We start from the raw sequence: 19,926 nt of genomic DNA on the forward strand, positions 1-19,926 counted from the left end.
GTCACCTTACAAACAAGTGGTATCCCAGAGTGTATTTCTAAGATGGTTTGGTTGTTCAGAGCTTGGAGTTCATTTTCCCATAGGAACAATGTTGCGTTTAAAGGCTAGGCCCCGGGGCGCCTGGGTGGCTCAGTTTGTTAAGCGGCCGACTTCAGCTCAGGTCATGATCTCTCGGTCTGTGAGTCCGAGCCCCGCGTCGGGCTCTGTGCTGACAGCTCAGAGCCTGGAGCCTGTTTCAGATTCTCTGTCTCCCTCTCTCTGACCCTCCCCTGTTCATGCTCTGTCTCTCCCTGTCTCAAAAATAAATAAAAAACGTTAAAAAAAAAATTACAAAACAAAAAATAAAGGCTAGGTCCCTAGGCTAGCCCCAAAAGCTTATTTTAACCAGCTGTAATGATAGAACAGGCATATATCATTTTATTGCATTTCGCTTTATTGTGCTTTGAAGATACTGCATCTTTTTTTTTTTTTTTTTTTTTTTAACAAACTGAAGATTTGTGGCAACCCTGAGTCACTTTTTCCAGCAGCATTTGGTCACTTTGTGTCTGTGTCACATTTTGGTAATTCTCGCAGTATTTGAAATGTTTTCATTATTATTATATATAACGTGACAATCTGTGATCAGTGTTTATGACTTGGCTAAAATCTCAGATGATGGTTAGCATTTTTTAGCAATAAAGTATTTTTTAATTAAGATATGTACTTTTTTTTTTTTTTAGATATAATGCTATTACACACTTAATAGATTGCAGAGAGTGGAAACATAACTTTTATATGCACTGGGAAACCAAAAACTTGATTTGACTTGCAATTTCCTGGTATTCGCTTTATTGCAGGAGTCTGGAACCAAACCTGCAATACATTTGAGGTCTGCCTGGGTTAGCACTATCCATGAAGTCCCTTGTATCCCTCCCTAGTGGGAGGGAGCTGGGTTGAGGTTTTACAGCTGGAAGTCTCCAGTAGCAGAGAGAGGGAGAGAGATTTAAGAGGCAGAACTAATCTACATGTGGCTTCTATTTGCAATGGGACAGGAAGGGAGTTTGTCAGCAAAAAGGCAGTAGCTGTTCATGTATAAGGATTGTAAGCAAAAAATTCTTAAAAGAAAGGATTGGCTGTACTTAAATAGAATCTTTTGGGGTGGTGAAGAAATAACACAGTATATTTATTCTTTGTCTTTTTAGGAGAATATGAAGAAGCACTTAAGGTAATGGTTATTTCATCTTATTTGCAAATAATATTTGTTAACTAAAACTTGAACCTGAATGCCATTAGCCGTGAGGGGAAACTAACAAAACACAACAAAAACAGATTTTCAGGGAGATTATGATTAGTAGGGCATATCACTCAGCAAAAGGCAGCTCCTGATATAAAGATATTTTTCCCTCTCGTTGTTGATCTTGGTGTCACCATTGTAGGATTTAAAAATACAAGGAACTGTGTAGAATTATGCTTTCTGGTTCACATTTTTCATCTCCTTCCTTCACCTTTTGTTTTTGTTTTTGTTTTTTTAAGTAGGCTTCATGCCCAGCTTGGGGCTTGAACTCATGACCATGAGATCGAGTCAAATGCTCTACTGACTGAGCCAGCCAGGTGCCTCACCTTGTTTCCTATAGAATGTTATATATAAAGTGGGAGCATTTAAGGCATAAACTATCCAGTTAACGATCTCTTGCTTGTCAATAATGAAATAGAGCGTTCCTCAAAGTCACATCTTTAAGGTGTGCCCAGCTGTCCTTTCATTACCACCTTTGTAATTAAGATTTTTCTTTAAAGTTTGACTATCCTTTGGACGTCTGGGTGGCTCAGTTGGGTAAGCGTCCCAAATTTGGCTCAGGTCATGATCTCGCAGTCTGTGAGTTCAAGTCCCACATCGGGCTCTGTGCTGACAGCTCAGAGCCTGGAGGGTGCTTCAGGTTCTGTATCTCCCTCTCTCTCTCTCTCTGCTCCTCCCCTGCTCGCTCGCTCGCTCTCTCTCAAAAATAAACATTAAAAAAAATTAAAGTTTACTATCCTTTATGAACTTCTAGTCCACAACAAAACTCTTTTCTATAATCACTTTTGGTCTAGGGAGGAAAGGGCAAGATTTTTTTAATTGGGAGCTGGATTTACCCTTTCTGTTGCCTGGTTAAAATTGCCATTGTGGGTGCAACCTGATTCAACAGTTCAGCCAGCCTGCTTGGTTTTTACTCAGAAATCCTTATTTACCAGCCAGTCTCTTGGTTTTGGACATTCAGGCCCTTCCCTGGTTTCTCTTAGTTGAGCTGCTCATCTCTTAGTTATTTCATGCTTCATCATTTCCTTCTTCCCTAGTTTTCACGTGCTCTTCCTATTTCATCTTTGCTTTTAAGCTGTTGTAACATGCTTTTCCCCACATTCTTTCACCCTTGTCCCACTGGCTTTTCTCTTTCCCTATTCTCAGAAGCTACAGTAGTTTCACTAAAAAAAAAAAAAAAGTCTTCTACAGGCTTCAAAACTTTTCTCTTTCCCATGATCACTGTTTATCTATGCAGTCAGAAATCTCAGACCTCAGGAGTCTAGATGTTGTATAAGCCTGCCCTGTCTCAGGAAGCAAGAGTTTTTATACGTTTTTGCATGGTACTATATGATAGTTAAGATCCCATGTTTATATTTTGACACATTTCATTATACTAACTTTTTGAACAATTTTGTCCACAGACTTTGCCATACATTTTATTAAATGTCTCTTGGTTTATGGTCTAGAAGAAAGGCTGGCAGACCAGCCCGTGGGCCAGCCATATGTTTTTATAAATAAAGTTTTATTGGAACCCAGCCATGCCTATTACGTATTGTCTGTGGCTGCTTTTGTGCAGACTTGAGCAGTAATTGTATGGCCTGCAAGCCTCAAATATTTATTATGTGGCCTTTTAAGAAGATTTGCTGATTCCTGATCTTAAAATAATACCTGTCAAACTTTTTGGCCATAGAATGCTATTTTTATATGGAAGCTTGGGGCACCTGAGTGGCTCAGTCTGTTAAGCATCTGACTCTGGATTTTGGCTGAGGAGATGATCTCATGGTTCATGAGTTTGAGCCCTGTGAGTTCGGGCTCTGTGCTGGCAGTGAGGAGCCTACTTGTGATTCCCACCCCCCCCCCGCCCCTCCCCTGCCCACTCTCTCAAAATAAATCAGCTTTTAAAAAGTAAAATAAATGGAAGCTTAAGATTGTTGTATAAAAATAGATAAAAGAACAGTTCATCAGGGGTGCCTGGGTGGCTCATTTGGTTGAGTGTCCAATTCTTGGTTTTGGCTTGGGTCATGGTCTCACGCTTTGTGGGATTGAGCCCCGTGTCAGGCTCTATGCTAACAGTGCAGAACCAGCTTGGGATTCCCTCTCTCTGTGTCCTTCCCCTGTTTGTGTGCATGCACATGCTCGCTCGCTCTCTCTCTTAAATAAACATTAAAAAAAAAAGAAAAAGAAAAGTAGTTCTTCTTGTCACTGGGTGACAAGTGGGGAGAGCTACGAACTCATAGACTTAGCCCCTGATCTCTTTATGCACACTGGAGTACCTTCATAGGACCTCAGATGCTCCTTGAAGTAGTTTTCAAAGTAGCATTTTTAAGAAGATGCTTTTCAAAAAGAGGTGACCACTCAAGTATGCTTTCCACAGTACTATTCTTAATGGAAAAGTAAGTGCTTAATTATAGCATTTGGCTTTAAGTTTCTTGGGTTCTGGTAGTCTGGGATTGACTTTTTCGAAAAATTGAGATTAAAATCCATAAGTGGAATCCTACATAAAAACCAGTTATATAGAAAAGTTGTAACCCATTAATGAGAACATTTCACCTCACAAAGTGCTACATTAAATGTACCTAAGTGGTACATTAAATGTACCATTAAATGTACATTAATGTACATTAAATGTAATGCTACATTAAATGTAACACAAATGTTACCATTCCTAGGTAACATTTTGGTTAAAGAAACAGCAGGCTGACTAATAACATAGTATATGCCATTTGATTTAAGAAAATAAAGGTAAATGCTAATATTTTCAGCATAATTCACCCTACCTCTTCTGATTAGATGTCTTTGGAATTTCATTTGGGAAAGGAGAATCACACGTTAACGTGTTTATTCCTAACATATGCTCTCAGATGGCGGTTAAGCAGGGAAACCTACTGCAGATGCAAGTCCATGAAAGCTCCCGGCTTGTCGAGGAAGCCCCACTCCCAGCCGTTGCAGAAAAACGACCAGTTGTGAGGGCAGGGAAGAAGCCACTGGCCCATTATTCTTCACTGGTGAGAGTCTTAGGATCAGACATGAAGACCCCAGAGGAGCCTACAGTACAGGTATGAAGGGAATGGACCCGTCTCTACGGTTTTTCTAGCCTGAATGTCTTGTCCATAGTCTAACATTTGAGTTGTCCATCAACAATTTGGGAGTTGTGACAATCTCTGCCTGACTTTTTGAAACTGGTAACTGGTTACTTCTGGAGAAGGGGCAATAGGATGATATACTTTGTTTTCCTTTTATACTTCTTCATACTTTTTTTTTAACCATTTATATTATTTGACAAAAGAAACCTCAGAGTACCACATTTCAGGAAAATTGTTATTTTTTTTTTAAGTAGGTTCCATGCCCAATGTGTGGCTTAAACTCATGACCCCAAGATCAAGAGTCCCATGGTCTACCGACTGAGTCAGCCAGGCACCCCAGGAAAATTATTTTAAACAGGGGCACCTGGCTGGGTCAGTCAGTAGACCATGTGGCTCTTGATGTCAGGGTTGTGAGTTCAAGCCCCATTCCATGTTGGGTATAGAGATTACTTAAAAAAATAAGAATCTTTTTTAAAAAACAAAAAACAGTCTCCAAGATCTTGGGTTGTGTTTCCTTGCAGCGGCTCCCACTTGTTCCCCATAACACAGACCAGCCTCAAGACAAGCCCCCAGACTGGTTCACGAGCTACCTGGAGACAGTGAGTGTTCTCTCTGGGTTGGGTTTTAGCAGCAGTGTTGGCACAGGTGGAGTAGGGGAGAAATAGTAAACCGAACCCAAATGGCTGCTGCCTCTGGTGCAGGCGAATGAAGAGTGATAATGGTTCTGGTCAAGAAAGCTCCTCACTTCTACCGTGATTGACTGGGAAAAGAGGGAGCCTACTTCTAAGGATGTAAGGGAAAGGAACTAGTCTCTGTGCTTGAGAAGGAAGAGGTTAGAAACTTTCTCAGCAAAACAATTTCTTGGTGTCTTCTTTGAACCTGGTTAGCTGTGGAAGAGAATAGACCTTTTGCTACATTTCTTTTTGTTCAGTAGCTACTAGGTGTTTTATTATGTTCTTATGCTATACCAGAGACAGTGAGGTTTGTGGTATAACTAAGGTTTTCCCCTCTTCTGCTCTGTATTCTAGTTCAGAGAACAGGTGGTCAAAGAAACAGTTGAGAAACTGGAACAGAAATTACATGAGAAGCTTGTCCTCCAGAACCCATCGTTGGGTTCCTGTCCCTCAGAGGTCTCCATGCCTATTTCAGAGGAAACACTGTTTCTGCCGGAAAACCAGTTCAACTGGCATATTGCTTGCAGCAGCTGCCAAAGGAGGATCTTTGGTGTGCGCTACCAGTGCAGGTAAACAGTAACTTGGCTATTAGAAGACCTTTGAGCAGGCCTTTCTGGCATCCTGGATAGGTAAAAGCAAATTAGCACGTACTCTGTCTCTGAGCATCATGCATAGATAGCACCTCTGGATTGGAAATAAGCTATTCTCCACCCACAAGAAATATAATAACTATTTGAAGGGTAACTATTCAGATTGTTGTGTTCAGATGTACATTGAACTAACAAAACCAAAAACGATAAAAAAAAAAAAAAAAAATGACAGAGCCAGACAAACTTACATTCCCCAAAGCAAAATTATATCACCACGGATTATCTCCCTGTTGTTCCAGGTGCTTTCATATCTTGCTTCCTCTCATAGATTGTCTTTTGAAATGCATACATGTTAAGTCTCTTAATTCTCATTTTGTTAATAAGGAAACTTGAGACATGGCATGGCCAGGTGACATGCTCAGGTTACTGCCTAGCTGGTAATACAGTCAGTATAGAAGTCTAGTCTCCTATCTCACCACCTCTGGTACTTCCCACTCGCCATGCTTTTCCCCACAGCCTATGTCCATCCTACAATATCTGTGAAGATTGTGAATCAGGGCCATATGCCCATGACTCCAACCACATCCTGCTGAAGCTACGGAGACCTGTTGTGGGTTCTTCTGAAGCATTCTCTCACCCAAGGTTCTCTGCCCCTCGTCTTCCTGCTGCTCTGGAACAAGCCAGGTAAAACCATAAGGAAAGGAGGCTTGTTCTTTGATGGGAGTCTTGGTTCTGGTGATGGGACGTGAATCACAAAAATGCACAGTCTCCTTAGTTCCTATTCATTTCCAGTTGATGTGTGATGATGAGGACGATTACCCAAAGCTAATGAGACAGAAATGAAAACTATAGAAAGAAGTTAAACTAGAGGCTGGCACTGATGGAGGCTACAAATGGCTCAGAATAGCTTCAGGATTTGTGAGGATTTGACACTTTTCATTTGTTACCTCACAGGCTCCAGAAACAGGTTGACAAGAACTTTCTTAAAGCAGAAAAGCAAAGGTTGCGAGCCGAGAAGAAACAGCGAAAGGCAGAGGTCAAGGAACTCAAAAAGCAGCTTAAGCTCCACAGGAAGATTCACTTGTGGAGTTCCATCCACGGACTCCAGAGCCCCAGGTCCCCTTTGGGCCGACCCGAGAGCCTGCTGCAGTCAAACACCCTGATGTAAGCCCAGGGCCTGGGTGGGCACCAAGGTGGAGATCCAGCCTTCCAAAACCAGAACTTCAGCCAGGTTTTCTCTTATTTTTTGGCAGCCCCTAATAACACCCAAACTCTTAAAGCTTCCCATTCTCTAATCCTAGCATTCTTTTTTTTTCTTTTTTAAGTTTTATTTATTTTGAGATAGAGGGTGCAAGTTGGGGAAGGGCAGAGAGAGAAGGAGAGAGAATCCCAAGCAGGCTCCACACTGTCAGCACAGAGTCGGATACATGGCTTGAACACACCAACTGTGAGAACTATGACCTGAGCCGAAGTCACACACTTAACCTACTGAGCCACCCAGGCGCCCCTGATCCTAGTATTCTTACAGGGTGGTTTGGTAGTCATTGTTGACACTTGCTTTGTTGCGTTCTTCAGAAGGACAGCAACTAACAAGGTTCCAAACTGGCTGGTGTGACTTCTCTTCACTGGAGGCAGTTGGGATTTAAAGGACCTGACTCTCTAGTTCTTTTATTTATGGACCTTTATCCTCACCATAGTTTTTCAGCTCAGGAGTCACATCTGTCTTGTTTTTCAAATATTTTTAGAGGCACCTGGGTGGCTCAGTTGGTTGGGCATCCAACTCTTGACTTCCACTCAGGTTGTGATCTCACTGTTTTGGAATCGAGCCCCAAGTCAGGCTCTGCGCTGACAGCACTGAGCTTGGTCGGGATTCTCTCTCTCCCTGTCTCTCTTCCCCTTCTCCGCTCATGCACACATGTGCGTGCTCGCTCCCTCTCTCAAATAAATAAACTTTTTTAAAAACTACAGTTTTTTAAAAGATTTGTTTCAAGTAACATCTGTACCCAGCGTAAGGCTCAAACTCACAATCCCAAGATCAAGGGTCGCATGCTCTTCCAACTGAGCCAGCCAGGTGCCCGTAAAGATCTTTTTTTTTTTTTTTTTTTTTTTTTAATTTTTTTTTTTCAACGTTTAGTAATTTTTGGGACAGAGAGAGACAGAGCATGAACGGGGGAGGGGCAGAGAGAGAGGGAGACACAGAATCAGAAACAGGCTCCAGGCTCTGAGCCATCAGCCCAGAGCCCGATGCGGGGCTCGAACTCACGGACCGCGAGATCGTGACCTGGCTGAAGTCGGACGCTTAACCGACTGCGCCACCCAGGCGCCCCAAAGATCTTATTTTTAAGTAGTCTGTGTACCCAGTGTGGGGCTCGAACCTACAACCCTGGGATCAAGAGTGTCCCACATTCCACTAACTGAGCCAGCTGGGCGCCCCCTATTATTTTTAAGGCAAACGAAGAGTCACTGTCAGCCTCTTGAATCACGGTGCTAGATACTCAGAAGCCATCATACCCAACACAAGTGACTACTATCTGAATTTCTGTTCAGGCTCCCTTTGCAGCCCTGTGCCCCAGTTATGCCAACCCTCAGTGCAGCGTTTGTGGATGAGAATTTGCCTGATGGGACTCACCTTCAGCCAGGAACCAAGTTTATCAAACACTGGAGGATGAAAAATACAGGAAACGTCAAGTGGAATGGAGACACAAAGGTATTTTTTTTTTCCCACCCAGAATGTAAAGATGTGATTAGAAGTGACAGTGCTCAGTTTACAAGCTTGCTTTCTCTTGTCACTGTTCTTTTCAGCTCAAGTTCATGTGGGGAAACCTAACTTTGGCTTCTACAGAAAAGAAAGATGTTCTGGTTCCCTGCCTAAAGGCCGGCCATGTGGGTGTTGTGTCCGTGGAGTTCATCGCCCCAGCCTTGGAGGGAACGTACACTTCCCATTGGCGTCTTTCTCACAAAGGCCAACAGTTTGGGCCTCGGGTCTGGTGCAGTATCATAGTGGATCCTTTCCCCTCCACAGAGAGCCCTGAGAACGTTGAAAAGGGCATGATTAACTCAAGCAAAGCTGATGAGCTCACTTGCCAGCAAGAGGTGAATATTGGAAGGGTAAACTAAAGCTAAAACAACCCACACACAGCTAGTTTTTCCTCTAGACATCTGGAAAACGTAGCTCCTCCCCCTCCCCCCAGCACATTAGTAAGCTTTTATTAGGCCTAGTCCTCAGGGGCTTTCTTTGCATGTCCTTAGGATCTTGGTGCAGGCATCCCTCAGTGCTTTTGTATCTCTTTGTAATGATGTTTGGCCAGCCTCTGCTGCAGGAGGGAAGGTAGGGCTGGCTGGCCTGTTGAACTGCTGGACTAATGGCTTTGCTCCTTAACCCTTACCTCTCCTGAATATCCACGTGTGTGTTCGTAAATACTAATGAAGTCTTGCCTTTTTTTTTTTGGTTGGTGCAGTTTTTTTAAGCAACTTCCATTTATTAGTGTGTTACTAGTTTTTAGAGCATTTTACTGCTTAGATTTAGTTAACCAAGTTAATTTCCTGCTTTTGACTGTCGTCAACTATGGTTAACCTGACTTGTCGTTAAAGGAAGTTAGGTGAAGGGGATTATTATTTTTACAACTTTTCTGTAAGTCTAAAATTACATCAGAACAAGTTTTAAAACATGTAGAGGTGCAGCAGTGTTTTGTTTTTTAGGGAGGCAGCTGCCACCTTACATTTTGAGTTCATTTGAGGGCCTGACATTTGTCCCAATGGTTTTGTCTGTGCAGGAAGCTTTTCTTCTGGCTAAAGAAGACATTCAGCTTGATGAAGTAACTGAGCAGTCACAAGGGACAGGAACCTGCATCCCACAGAAGACAAAAAATGTTGCCAGTGAGAGGGAGCTTTACATCCCCTCCGTGGATCTACTGACTGCCCAGGTGGGAGACTGAACACTTTGGGGGGCAAAGGACAAGGCAGTGGAGAAAGAGGCCTTACCCCCTTGAGGAGAAGGTGATATAGCCACAGGCAGTGCCCAGCAAGTTAGGCAGATGCCCACTTTGATCCATTCAGATGCAGAGTGGGAAGGAGGTCACCTGTGGAAGGAGGCCTCTGAACTAAATGTTTCCTCTCTGAGTTGGTAACTCGCATGCTTCCCCACAGCTTCCCTTCAGTTGTCTCTTCACTTCTGCTTCTCTAGTTCATTTTCACCCCCACTGCATTTTCTCTCTCTCCTGCCACTTGGTTATTTGAACACCTAGTTCCCATTTCGCTCTCCTTGATTTCACTTGACTGAGGTGAGGCATGAATTTGGTGAGGAATGTGTGATGCTCAGTGGCCTACACATCCCAGCAGGACAAAACATGACTCCAGCCTCCATGGCAAGTAGCCTAACATTGCCCTTTTTTCCTCCAGGACCTGCTGTCCTTTGAACTGTTGGATATAAACATTGTCCAAGAGTTGGAAAGAGTGCCCCACAATACTCCCGTGGGTAAGAATGTCATTCAACCCATATTGTTCATTTTATTAACGGACACAAAAGTGCTATACCCTAGACTCTGATAGGTAGTATCTTACTCTGAGAAAATAGATGACAAGGATTTCTCCCACCGTGTGACAGTAAAATTGCACCCATTCATCACGTCCCTTCTTTTTTTCTGTTGTCTGTCAGAGTCAACAATACATGGTGGTGTAAGACTTCCCCACGATAAAGGGACCCTTGGGGCGCTTGGCTTCCCAGTTGGTGGAGCATGAGGCTCTTGGTCTTGAGGTTGTGAGTTTGAGGCCCACACTGGGTGTAGAGATGACTTAAAAATGAAATCTTTAAGAAGTGGGGTGGGGGAGCCCTCTTCTCCATTTTTCTGTAAACATTATGTCCTTTTTTCCCTTTACATTCCTGGTTCTGTGTCTTGGCCGTGGTTTTTAAGGCCAGATGACTGATCTTTCCTGCGTTCGTTGATCTGAGATAACTTCCATACCTGATGGTCTGGAGAATTTTCTTTACAACAGGCCTTGAAGCATACTTAGGTTTGTTTTAGCCCTGCAGGAGGCAAGAAGCCTGTGAGCCGCTGCTTCTGAACCCTGTTTACGACGTGATGCTTTTTCTTGGTTGATGATTCTTCTGTCTTCATTCTGCAGATATGACTCCCTGCATGTCTCCTCTGCCGCATGACAATCCTTTAATAGAGAAGCCAGGCTTGGGGCAGATACAGGAAGAGAGTGAAGGGGCAGGATTTAAAGCACTTCCTGGTAGGGACTTCAATATTTGTAAAGTTTTTGCATTGTCTCCTTCCATATTATACCGTTTTCATACATACTCCTCCTAATCTTCATATGGCACAGATAGTCAAGGCTATTCCTTGGCATGGTATCAGCATGGGAACATGAATGGAAGAAGCTCCTCCACACCAAGTGCAGACAAGCTTTGTGTCTTTCAGATCCCACAGCATCAGTTAGGAGGAAGGCTAAGAACATTTCCTCAGTGGAGGAAGCAGAAGATGACCTGAGTGGGACCCAGTTCGTGTGTGAGACTGTAATCCGATCCCTTACCTTGGATGCTGCCCCGGATCACAAACCACCTTGCAGACAGAAATCCCCACACAGTGAGTGTCCCTGGGTTCCTCCACCTAGCAGGGTGGTGCTTGAATTGTGGCTGCCTGACCAGAGTAGAAAGAAGTGCTCTTCTTCACTGAGAGTGGAGGTTAGGTGATCTTTGTTAGACTTCAGGTCATGGTTGTTTCTTTAGACTCCACACACTCTACCTGACCATTTTAATTGTAGCCTCAAGAGCAAAGCAACCACCATAACACATTTTCACACTTTCTTGGGGGCAGAATTACAGCTGTACGATTCAGAGGAACAACAGCGACTTGTGCTGCCTGGATTCTGCTGTGAGGAGTCTTCCTGTAAGTTGACAGAGCTCTTCAGCAGAGACCTCCATTGACAGCTGAGTTTTGTCATTTCTCCCAGGACACAGTCCAGGAAATAGCGTGCAGAAGCTGGGGTACCAAACTAAGTTTCACGAGGTTATATTCTGTCATAATCCACTTTCTTTACAACAGATACTTCTAGATCAGATATGTAGAGCCCATACTGTGTATTTCAAGAACTATCCAAAAATTCAAATTCTAGTGCATCAAAATAATGTGGGAAAATCTCTTGTTTGTTATAATGAAATTTAACCTATACCTTTAAATATTTTTTGTCTCACTTTTGTTTAAAATACACACAGGCGCGCAAGTGCGCATGCACACACACACACACACACACACACACACACGGAGGTGGGCGGGGGGATGTGGTAAGTAGGTGATGGGTATTGAGGGCACATGTTGTGTTGAGCATTGGGTGTTATATGTAAGTGATGATTCACTAAATTCTACTCCTGAAGCCAATATTACACTGTAAGCTAACTAATAAAAGTAAAATAAAAGCTGAAACTAAATAAATGGAAATAAAATATGTAACACACTTATTTCACCCACATACACTTATATATGAATGCATAACAAAAACATCTGAAAGGACTTACACCAAAAGGTTCACAGTAGTTATCTCTGATAGGATTATAGGTGTCTTTTTTTCCCCTCATCCATGTTTTGCCAATTTTCTACCATGACTACCCATTACTTTGCAAAGAAAAGGAGGAAAGTAGACATACAGTCCGGCAGCACTCACCACCTACCATTTGCTATTGTTCTAGCACTGTTAGCGAGTATATCAGTTTTGATATGTTTCTAAAATTCATGGTGCTTCTCGGAAGCTTTGGTGTTTCTACATACCTTGTTGTTATAAGCTTCAGTTCTTCCTGGCTTTGTACAGGCTTCAGACTTAGAATGTGGCCATAACTGAGGTTCTAGCAGCAGCCCTTCCCTCCGGTTCGTCCCCATCCTCTGGCTTTCACGACTGTAGCTCATGACCCACAAAAGACTTTATCAGGGAAGGACAGCACCAGAGGCTGCTTTTAGCTGTAGCTGAAAATTGATTGCTTTCATCCTTTAGTGAAATTTCCCTCCCCTGAAGAGGGACCACTTGGAGTTGAGCAGGAGGAGGTTGTCCATATCGCTGAAGAAGCTGTTGTGGAGGAGGAAGTGGAAGAGGAGGAGGAGGAGGAGGAAGAGGATGATGAGCTCAAAGATGAAGTTCAGAGTCAGTCCTCTACTTCTTCAGAGGATTACATCATCATCCTGCCTGAGTGCTTTGACACCAGCCGCCCCCTGGGGGACTCCATGTACAGCTCTGCACTCTCACAGCCAGGCCTAGAGCGCGGGGCTGAAGGTGAACCTGGGGTTGAGGCTGGGGAGAGAGTCGCTGGAGGGGAGAACCAGCCGCAGGGACAGAGCATCAACGACATCCTCATGACCTCACAGACTCTGGACACCGTGCCCCTAACCCCAGAGGTGGTGGGGCCTCCACCACAGCTGCCCAGGTACCATCCACACCCCCCCTCAGCTGGGCTGTTCTTCACAGGCAGAGTAGAGAGGAAGGGACTCGATCTCAAAACCTATTTTTTTGTCAGCATGGGAAAAGACTATTTCCCATAAAAGTCTGAATTTAGATGAATAAAAGTTGTATTTCCCAGAATTTGTGGATTCTGGATTTAAAGAAACGCTTGTTTTAGTTCATCGTAATTATCGGAGTACAGTCTATTTATGTTTTGGTCGTTGAGAGCCAGTTTTTAAACACAAACATCCCTGGATCTTCTTCGCCGTTCTGTTGACTCATGGGTAAAGGCACTCAAAACTTATTTTCATGTTAACCCAAACAAAGTAGTAGAAAGCTTAATCTCTTATGGAAAAAATACACTCCAAAATCAGAAAACAATTATTTTTAATTATTTACTGATCTATCTGTGTCCTTGCTCTGTCATAGTAATGGAAGATGGTGGAGCCTTGACTGTAATTTAAACCACTCTCTCAGGGAGCTAGACATTTCCCCCTATCAGTACCAATTGATGTAGGGGGGAGTGACCTGACTGAAGCTGGTCTTTCTAGCTTGACTATGGCTAAAGAGGAAAACCAGAAGTAGAATGAGCCCTTTCTACCTGATCCCTAAATTCAGACATGAGATCTGGATCAGAAATGTGAAGCCTCTGTAGAGAATCAGTCACTTCTATGCCATGTTTACTGTTTCCACCGTTCCCATAGGTGCCTTTTCAACTGACTTTCAATATTGTGTCTTTCTGAAAGGAGCCCTTCTTGTGCACAGCATGATGGTTCTCCAGGAGTGGATTTACCAGTCACCATACCAGAAGCTTCTTCAGTCCCTGATCAGATCAGAGGAGGTAATGACCAGCCTAAGCTTTATATACTTTTCTGTGCTCCTTTCTAATGAAACCAGGTATAAAGGGGCACTGTCTCCATGACTCTTGGCATTATTTGGAAACTTGCCCTTTCTTTCTCTCTGTGCCCCTCCCTCATACTGTTTTCTATTCTCTAGTAAATATTCTTAACATTTATGAAGTGAGACCTTACAGAGGTGGGCATTGTGCTGCAGTGGGAAGAACACAGGCTGTGGAACTAGACCAGTCTAGATTCCAGGCCCAGCTCCACCTTTCCTCACTGTGTGACCTTGCAGCAGGTCAGCACGCTCATACCACCTGCGAGGCTGTTTTCTTGTCTCCAAAATAAGGAGAATAGCATCTTGAAGTTGCTAGTAGACCTTCAAAGTCACATCCCACTCCACCTCAAAAAAACGAAACTTAAGGAACTGAAAAAGTAATAAATGGACGTGATAGGATTATAGAATTTTTCTGATTCAATAAACAATCACCTTGTATTACATTCTGGACAGTTCCCTGTTATCACTTAAAACCACCTGCAAAATTTCCCAAATAGTTAAAAAATAAATAAGTAAATAAAAAAATAAATGCTGTGATCAGATTGCTGCCTGCCTCTCAAAAATAGCTTCACTATGAGTTAAGAAACACTAGGCACTTGTGGACGCTACATCTAACCAATAGCTCTTTTGCTTTTAGAGCCCAGAGGCTCATCAGGAATTGTAAACAGCAGACAGAAGAGCTATGACCACTCAAGGTAACTGGACCTTGTGCAGCCTCTTCTTCAGAAGCAGGTGGATATCTTAGTATTGCTTCTGCTTAAACAAGCCTCTCACAGCATGTGCCACCTCCAGGAAGCAGAGGAAAGCCGTCACTCCTTATGTCTCCTGAAGCTTGTGAGCAACATTGAACAGAGGGCTAAAACATTTCAGAGTGTTCACATTTCAGACCAGTACCCTCAAGTTCAACTCATCCTTAGTACCAGAGGAGAAGGCAGAAAAATCAAGCCCACTATGCATCTTAGTAACAGTTTCTTAGACCTACCTGCCTCTCTGCTCCCAATCGGCTCAGAGCAATGGCAAGCTGGGCTCCTCCCTACAGTACCCAGAAAAGCACATTGCCTTTGGAGGTGTTCCCTCTGAGATGGTAATTGTGCAGACAGACTGCCAATACTCTTCTGTGCTCTTGACCATGTAATTTTCAGCTGAGACAGAAAGCTGGTATACTAACCAGAAGGGTGCATTTTCTGCACAGCCTTATCTTGCAGCAGTAGAACTAGGCTCTACTACATCAAACCAAGATTTTGTAGGTATAAAACTAATAGGAGGGTGATCACATCCTCTTTTTACATCTGACTTTTTTTCTCAAGGAAATCCATTTTCTTTCAAGGATTAGAACCCAGATTATCTTGTAGGAAGATAATAGTTTGTGATTTTTTAGGGAGATCATTTGGTTTTCCTCTCCAGACACCACCACCATGGGAGCAGCATTGCTGGAGGATTGGTGAAGGGGGCTTTGTCTGTTGCTGCTTCTGCATACAAGGCCTTGTTTGCTGGGCCACCAGTCACTGCCCAGGTCAGTGTATGTTTTATTTTCCTGTAGCAAAGCCAAGTCCCCAGTGAAAATGATGCTGCCTGTCTGAGTTGGAGAGTAGTATAGCATTCTACCACTTTCTAGCTATATGACTTTAGCCAAGTTACTTAAGGGATGAAAGGGAAAAGGTCTAGTGTTTCTTGAGGACCTATCGTGTGGGGAGCTCTTCCAAGTACCAGCACTACAAGGTGAAAAAGACACCAGTCCCTGCCCAAAGACAGGAAAACAAGCAAGGTACACAGACTTCTGCAGTGCAGTGTAAGATCCTATGCCCATGTTCTCGGGTGGGACATCTCGGCCTGCTGTGGGCCCTTGCATGGGGCCAGAGAAGGCTTCCTGGTAGATGGTGCCTGAATTGAGTCCTTAAGGACAAAATAAGTATTTGCCAGGAAAGAAGAATAGAAAGAGCATTGCAGACAGAGCCTAGCCAGTAAGAAGACTTGTAAATGTGACTCTGAATTGTGAATTTGGTCTGGGAAGAGTAAGAAGAGACCAACTTATGTAGGTGGGGTGCTCTGTTAAGTGGTTTGGGTGTTACTTTAAGGCTAATGGGAGGAGCCAGTGAATGGGTTTTAGGGAAGTAATTAACATCAGATTTGTACCTAGTGAGAGAACTCCAGTATAGTGTGGAGGTTGGGGGAGACCTAAAGAAATCGATTTGAGGGTCTTCTGGGTGGCTCAGTTGGTTAAATGTCCAACTTGATTTCAGCTCAGGTCATGATCTCATGGTCTGTAAGATTGATCCCCGGAATAGGGCTGCAAGCTGACAGCGCAGAACCTGCTTGGGATTCTCCGCCCCCCCCCCCCATTCCTCCCTTGCTCACACTCTCTGTCAAAATAAATGAATAAACTTAAAAAAAAATCCATTTGAGATGGAAAAGGGGTAAAAGAAATAGCAGAACTTGGAGACCATGATTAAAAGGCTAGAAAGAAGTCAAAGAGGAATCCCATGTTTCTGGCTTCAGGCAATCAATAGGACCATTCATTAGGATGTGCAGGAATAAGGATATATTTGGGCAGGGGAAGAAGAAAATTAGGTACATTTTGGAAGGTATGGAATTTGAGGCATGTCCAGGTAAAGTTACCCAGAGTGCAGTTGGGCCCGTGCATGTGGCTCACAGAGGAGAGATTTGGCCTGGAGGTAAAGTTATTCGTACAGGTTATAACAGAAGCCATATGATTGGGTGAGAGTTTCCAGGAAAAGGGGGTGTAAAGCAGAAAGCAGCCTTTAAGGATCCTGGAAAGGAGGGCCCTGCAAAGAAGACAGAGAACTAGGAGGAAAATGAGAGTCTGTGCTGGGCCTCGGGGAAGGGAGCTTTAATGAGGACCTCGTGGTCAATGCTGCAGAGAACAGGGAGGGAGTGGAGAGGACTTGGAGAGTGCAAGTACACCTCATTTTCAAGTAGCTGGACCACAAAGGGGGAAAGAGCGAAAGCAAGGATGCATAAGGCAGAGGGAGAGGTTTCTACAGTTGAGTGAGCCAGTAGTAAAGGCGGTTAACAGTCAAGATGAGAGGATAAGAGGCACCTGGCTGGCTCACTCAGTTGGATGTCTGGCTCTTGATTTCGGCTCAGGTCATGATTCCAGGGTCATGGAATCGAGCCCCACGTCGGGCTCCTTGCTGAGTGTGGAGCCTGCTTGGGATTTTCTCTTGCTCCCTCTTCTCCTCCGTGCACACTTTTTCTCTAAAGACAAAATAATAATGAAAAGATGAGAGAGGATAATTCATAGAGATTTCAGAGATGGTGAGAGGTAATGAGATAGCAAGCAAAGTACCTGTGGAAGGATTAACCTGAGAGGAGGTTGGATAATTTATTTTGAAATAAAAGAGAAGGAAGGGAACAGTTGAGTTAGGTGTAGAGAGAAATGCCAGAGACTGTGCTCAACATGCTTATACACTCTCTTCTTAATCCTCTCAGCAACCCTGCAAAATAGGTATTTTATATCTCCATTTTCATACATAATAGAATTAATTGGTAGTCAACACAGATGGTAAGTAAATGATAAGAGAGTGATCCGAAGTGTTAAGATTTAAGAAGGTTATGTGTCCACCATAGAGCTTGACCTAAGAGGGAGAGGTAAATGAATATTAGTTTCCTCTCTTCTGGATTGCTTCTGTTCTTTAAAAAGAAAAAGGAGAAAAATGCCAAGAAAGTCACCCAAGATGTAATTTCCCAAGCAGTTTTTTGTTCAGCTCCTTTGTATTTCTTTTTTCTTTTTTTTCTTTTTTTTTTTTTTTAATTTTTTTTTTCAACGTTTATCTATTTTTGGGACAGAGAGAGACAGAACATGAACGGGGGAGGGGCAGAGAGAGAGGGAGACACAGAATTGGAAACAGGCTCCAGGCTCTGAGCCATCAGCCCAGAGCCCGACGCGGGGCTCAAACTCACGGACCGCGAGATCGTGACCTGGCTGAAGTCGGACGCCCAACCGACTGCGCCACCCAGGCGCCCCTCTCCTTTGTATTTCTGACCAAACCCTCTTCCAATAGCGGTCTTGGCTCCTGCTTATACTTGCCCCATCACCACAGTTACCTTTTATCTTCACAGTGTTTCCAGTGTTTGCATCTCTTGCTTCATCAGGTCAAAGGATGCTTCCTTCGGGAAGCCCCCTCCGAAGCATCCTCCTCCTGGTTCTGAGGACAGTTCATTAGTTGCCTGGTTTCGGGTACAAATATACTGAATCTAGAGCAGGGCATTCCCAGTCCTCCCTCAGAAGGTCCATTAGTGTCAGGTGGACAGGAACACCATACCCTTGCATTGAATTTCCTAGTATTTTAAACAAATCTGGAAAGATTCGTATGATTTACAAGATAATAACAATTTACAAGACCCATAAATGATACAGAAAATGTTCTGCTTTTCTTGACTCTACACAGCCAATAGTTTCTGAAGATCAGACAGCAGCCCTGATGGCCCATCTCTTTGAAATGGGATTCTGTGACAGGCAGCTGAACCTAAGGCTGCTGAAGAAACACAATTACAACATCCTGCAGGTTGTGACAGAACTGCTTCAGGTCAACAACAATGACTGGTACAGCCACCGCTACTGAGGAGTGACCCTGTATTAAATAACTGCCTGCTGCTCAGAGATGATCTTTATTCTGTCCTTGGGGCATGGGGGAGAAGCCCTTGCTTATTTTTTAATCCGATGAATCTATATAGAGCCCATTATTGAGTTATCAAGACAGCACCTGCATTACAGTATTTTTTGGAGCAAATGAAAGACCAGGACTTAAACAGAGACATTGAGTTGTAGGAAAACGGTTTTTCAGTTGAGTTGGATAAAGCTCCTCTCTCCATTTTAGTGCATTGAAGAGTATAACTTGAACTTTCTATAGAACCGTTTTTCTTTCTGCTTGTAATGAGGTTGAGTATTTTTTTTGGTTAAATGTGGATGTTTCTATGGGGATATCTGTTGGCAGTTTTTAAAAGAAATTAACCTTGGAAGTTGTTTTCAAGAACTCTTAACAATTTTTCTAGCCTACCCCAAGCCTCATAGCTGTACGGGATTGAAATGACACCCAGAGCCCCAAAGGAATGTTGTTACTCTTCCTTTCTCCAGGACAAAGTCCTTTCCCTTGCAACACTGAGTAATGGACCGCTGTTGTCTAAAGACCCCACTGGTACATTCAAGATGATCCACCTTCAGGGTCTCTGCACTTCAGTGAAAGGAGGAGGGAATGTGCTCATTAACCCACCAGCACCTGTCGAGCAGTGTTTACTGTAGTAATTTTGCATACATTTTTCTTTATTTAAGGGAACAAATTTAAGTAGGTAGTGTGGAATATTTTGCTAATCCTATAAGGGAAGAGAAAACTTCTATTAAAGGGAAAATAAATGTAACGGTTACCTTTTTTCTTAATGTCAAGGCAGATGTTATTTACAGTCAAGTGAGGGGAGATAGAAACATGAAAGGCAGGGCCCTACATTAATCTGTAAAGTTAGTTCAGGGGCGGGCAAATGTGTGTGTGAGGCATTAGAGATCCTGACGACTTCCTGAATGTTTGAAATCTGCTCAAAAGTATCTAGAACGGGGCGGCTGTTTTGCAAAACTTGGATGGGGGCAAATTCTGAAAAAGTTTTGGTTTAACCTCAAAATGAATGAAAAAGCTTGCTGCCTGCGGCCCAGGTCCTCATTCTGTTTACAGAAAGGAGTCTTTGGTACAATCGGTGAAAAAAAAAGGTAACAGAAAACACTAAAAGCTAGTATTCATGAAAATGACTTCCAGAAAAAGACCCTCATCCAGGAGGAGGAAGGGTAGTAAACTAGTATTATTTAACCTGGTTGGTATTTATAATGAATGGTAATGTTAATTAATCATTAGCCATCACGATGTTTATTTACAGTATAATTCTTGACCTATTAAATAAACCAAAATTCAGACTGCAAGCCAACCAGGCTGTTCATTATTTAAAACGTTTTTATCTGGGCTTCTGGGTAGAGGCTGAGCTGCAGGGTGCGTGTAATT

At 43.2% G+C, this 19,926-nt stretch overlaps 1 protein-coding gene across 8 annotated transcripts in view; it reads left to right on the plus strand.

Moving 5' to 3' along the window:
• NBR1 (NBR1 autophagy cargo receptor) overlaps window positions 1–19,847 on the plus strand; it is a 28,517-nt gene extending 8,670 nt beyond the window's left edge. For 4 of the 8 annotated variants that reach the window (XM_045489015.1, XM_045489014.1, XM_045489016.1 and 1 more), the window contains 17 exons: window positions 1,182–1,204; window positions 4,117–4,311; window positions 4,860–4,937; window positions 5,367–5,581; window positions 6,119–6,286; window positions 6,557–6,766; window positions 8,150–8,309; window positions 8,405–8,695; window positions 9,376–9,525; window positions 10,001–10,076; window positions 10,724–10,834; window positions 11,023–11,187; window positions 12,587–13,013; window positions 13,774–13,868; window positions 14,547–14,619; window positions 15,329–15,437; window positions 18,334–19,847. In XM_045489015.1, coding sequence (XP_045344971.1) covers window positions 1,182–1,204; window positions 4,117–4,311; window positions 4,860–4,937; window positions 5,367–5,581; window positions 6,119–6,286; window positions 6,557–6,766; window positions 8,150–8,309; window positions 8,405–8,695; window positions 9,376–9,525; window positions 10,001–10,076; window positions 10,724–10,834; window positions 11,023–11,187; window positions 12,587–13,013; window positions 13,774–13,868; window positions 14,547–14,619; window positions 15,329–15,437; window positions 18,334–18,507 — 2,720 coding nt within the window. In that variant the 3' untranslated portion in view covers window positions 18,508–19,847. Of the gene's footprint in view, window positions 1–1,181; window positions 1,205–4,116; window positions 4,312–4,859; window positions 4,938–5,366; window positions 5,582–6,118; window positions 6,287–6,556; window positions 6,767–8,149; window positions 8,310–8,404; window positions 8,696–9,375; window positions 9,526–10,000; window positions 10,077–10,723; window positions 10,835–11,022; window positions 11,188–12,586; window positions 13,014–13,773; window positions 13,869–14,546; window positions 14,620–15,302; window positions 15,438–18,333 lie in introns of all 8 variants that reach the window. The other 4 variants (XM_045489018.1, XM_045489017.1, XR_006714989.1 and 1 more) reach the window with 3 other exon arrangements.
• The last annotated feature ends 79 nt before the right edge of the window (window positions 19,848–19,926 follow it).

The sequence above is a fragment of the Leopardus geoffroyi genome, chromosome E1 (assembly GCF_018350155.1).
Source record: "Leopardus geoffroyi isolate Oge1 chromosome E1, O.geoffroyi_Oge1_pat1.0, whole genome shotgun sequence".
Taxonomy (NCBI): Eukaryota; Metazoa; Chordata; class Mammalia; order Carnivora; family Felidae; genus Leopardus; species Leopardus geoffroyi.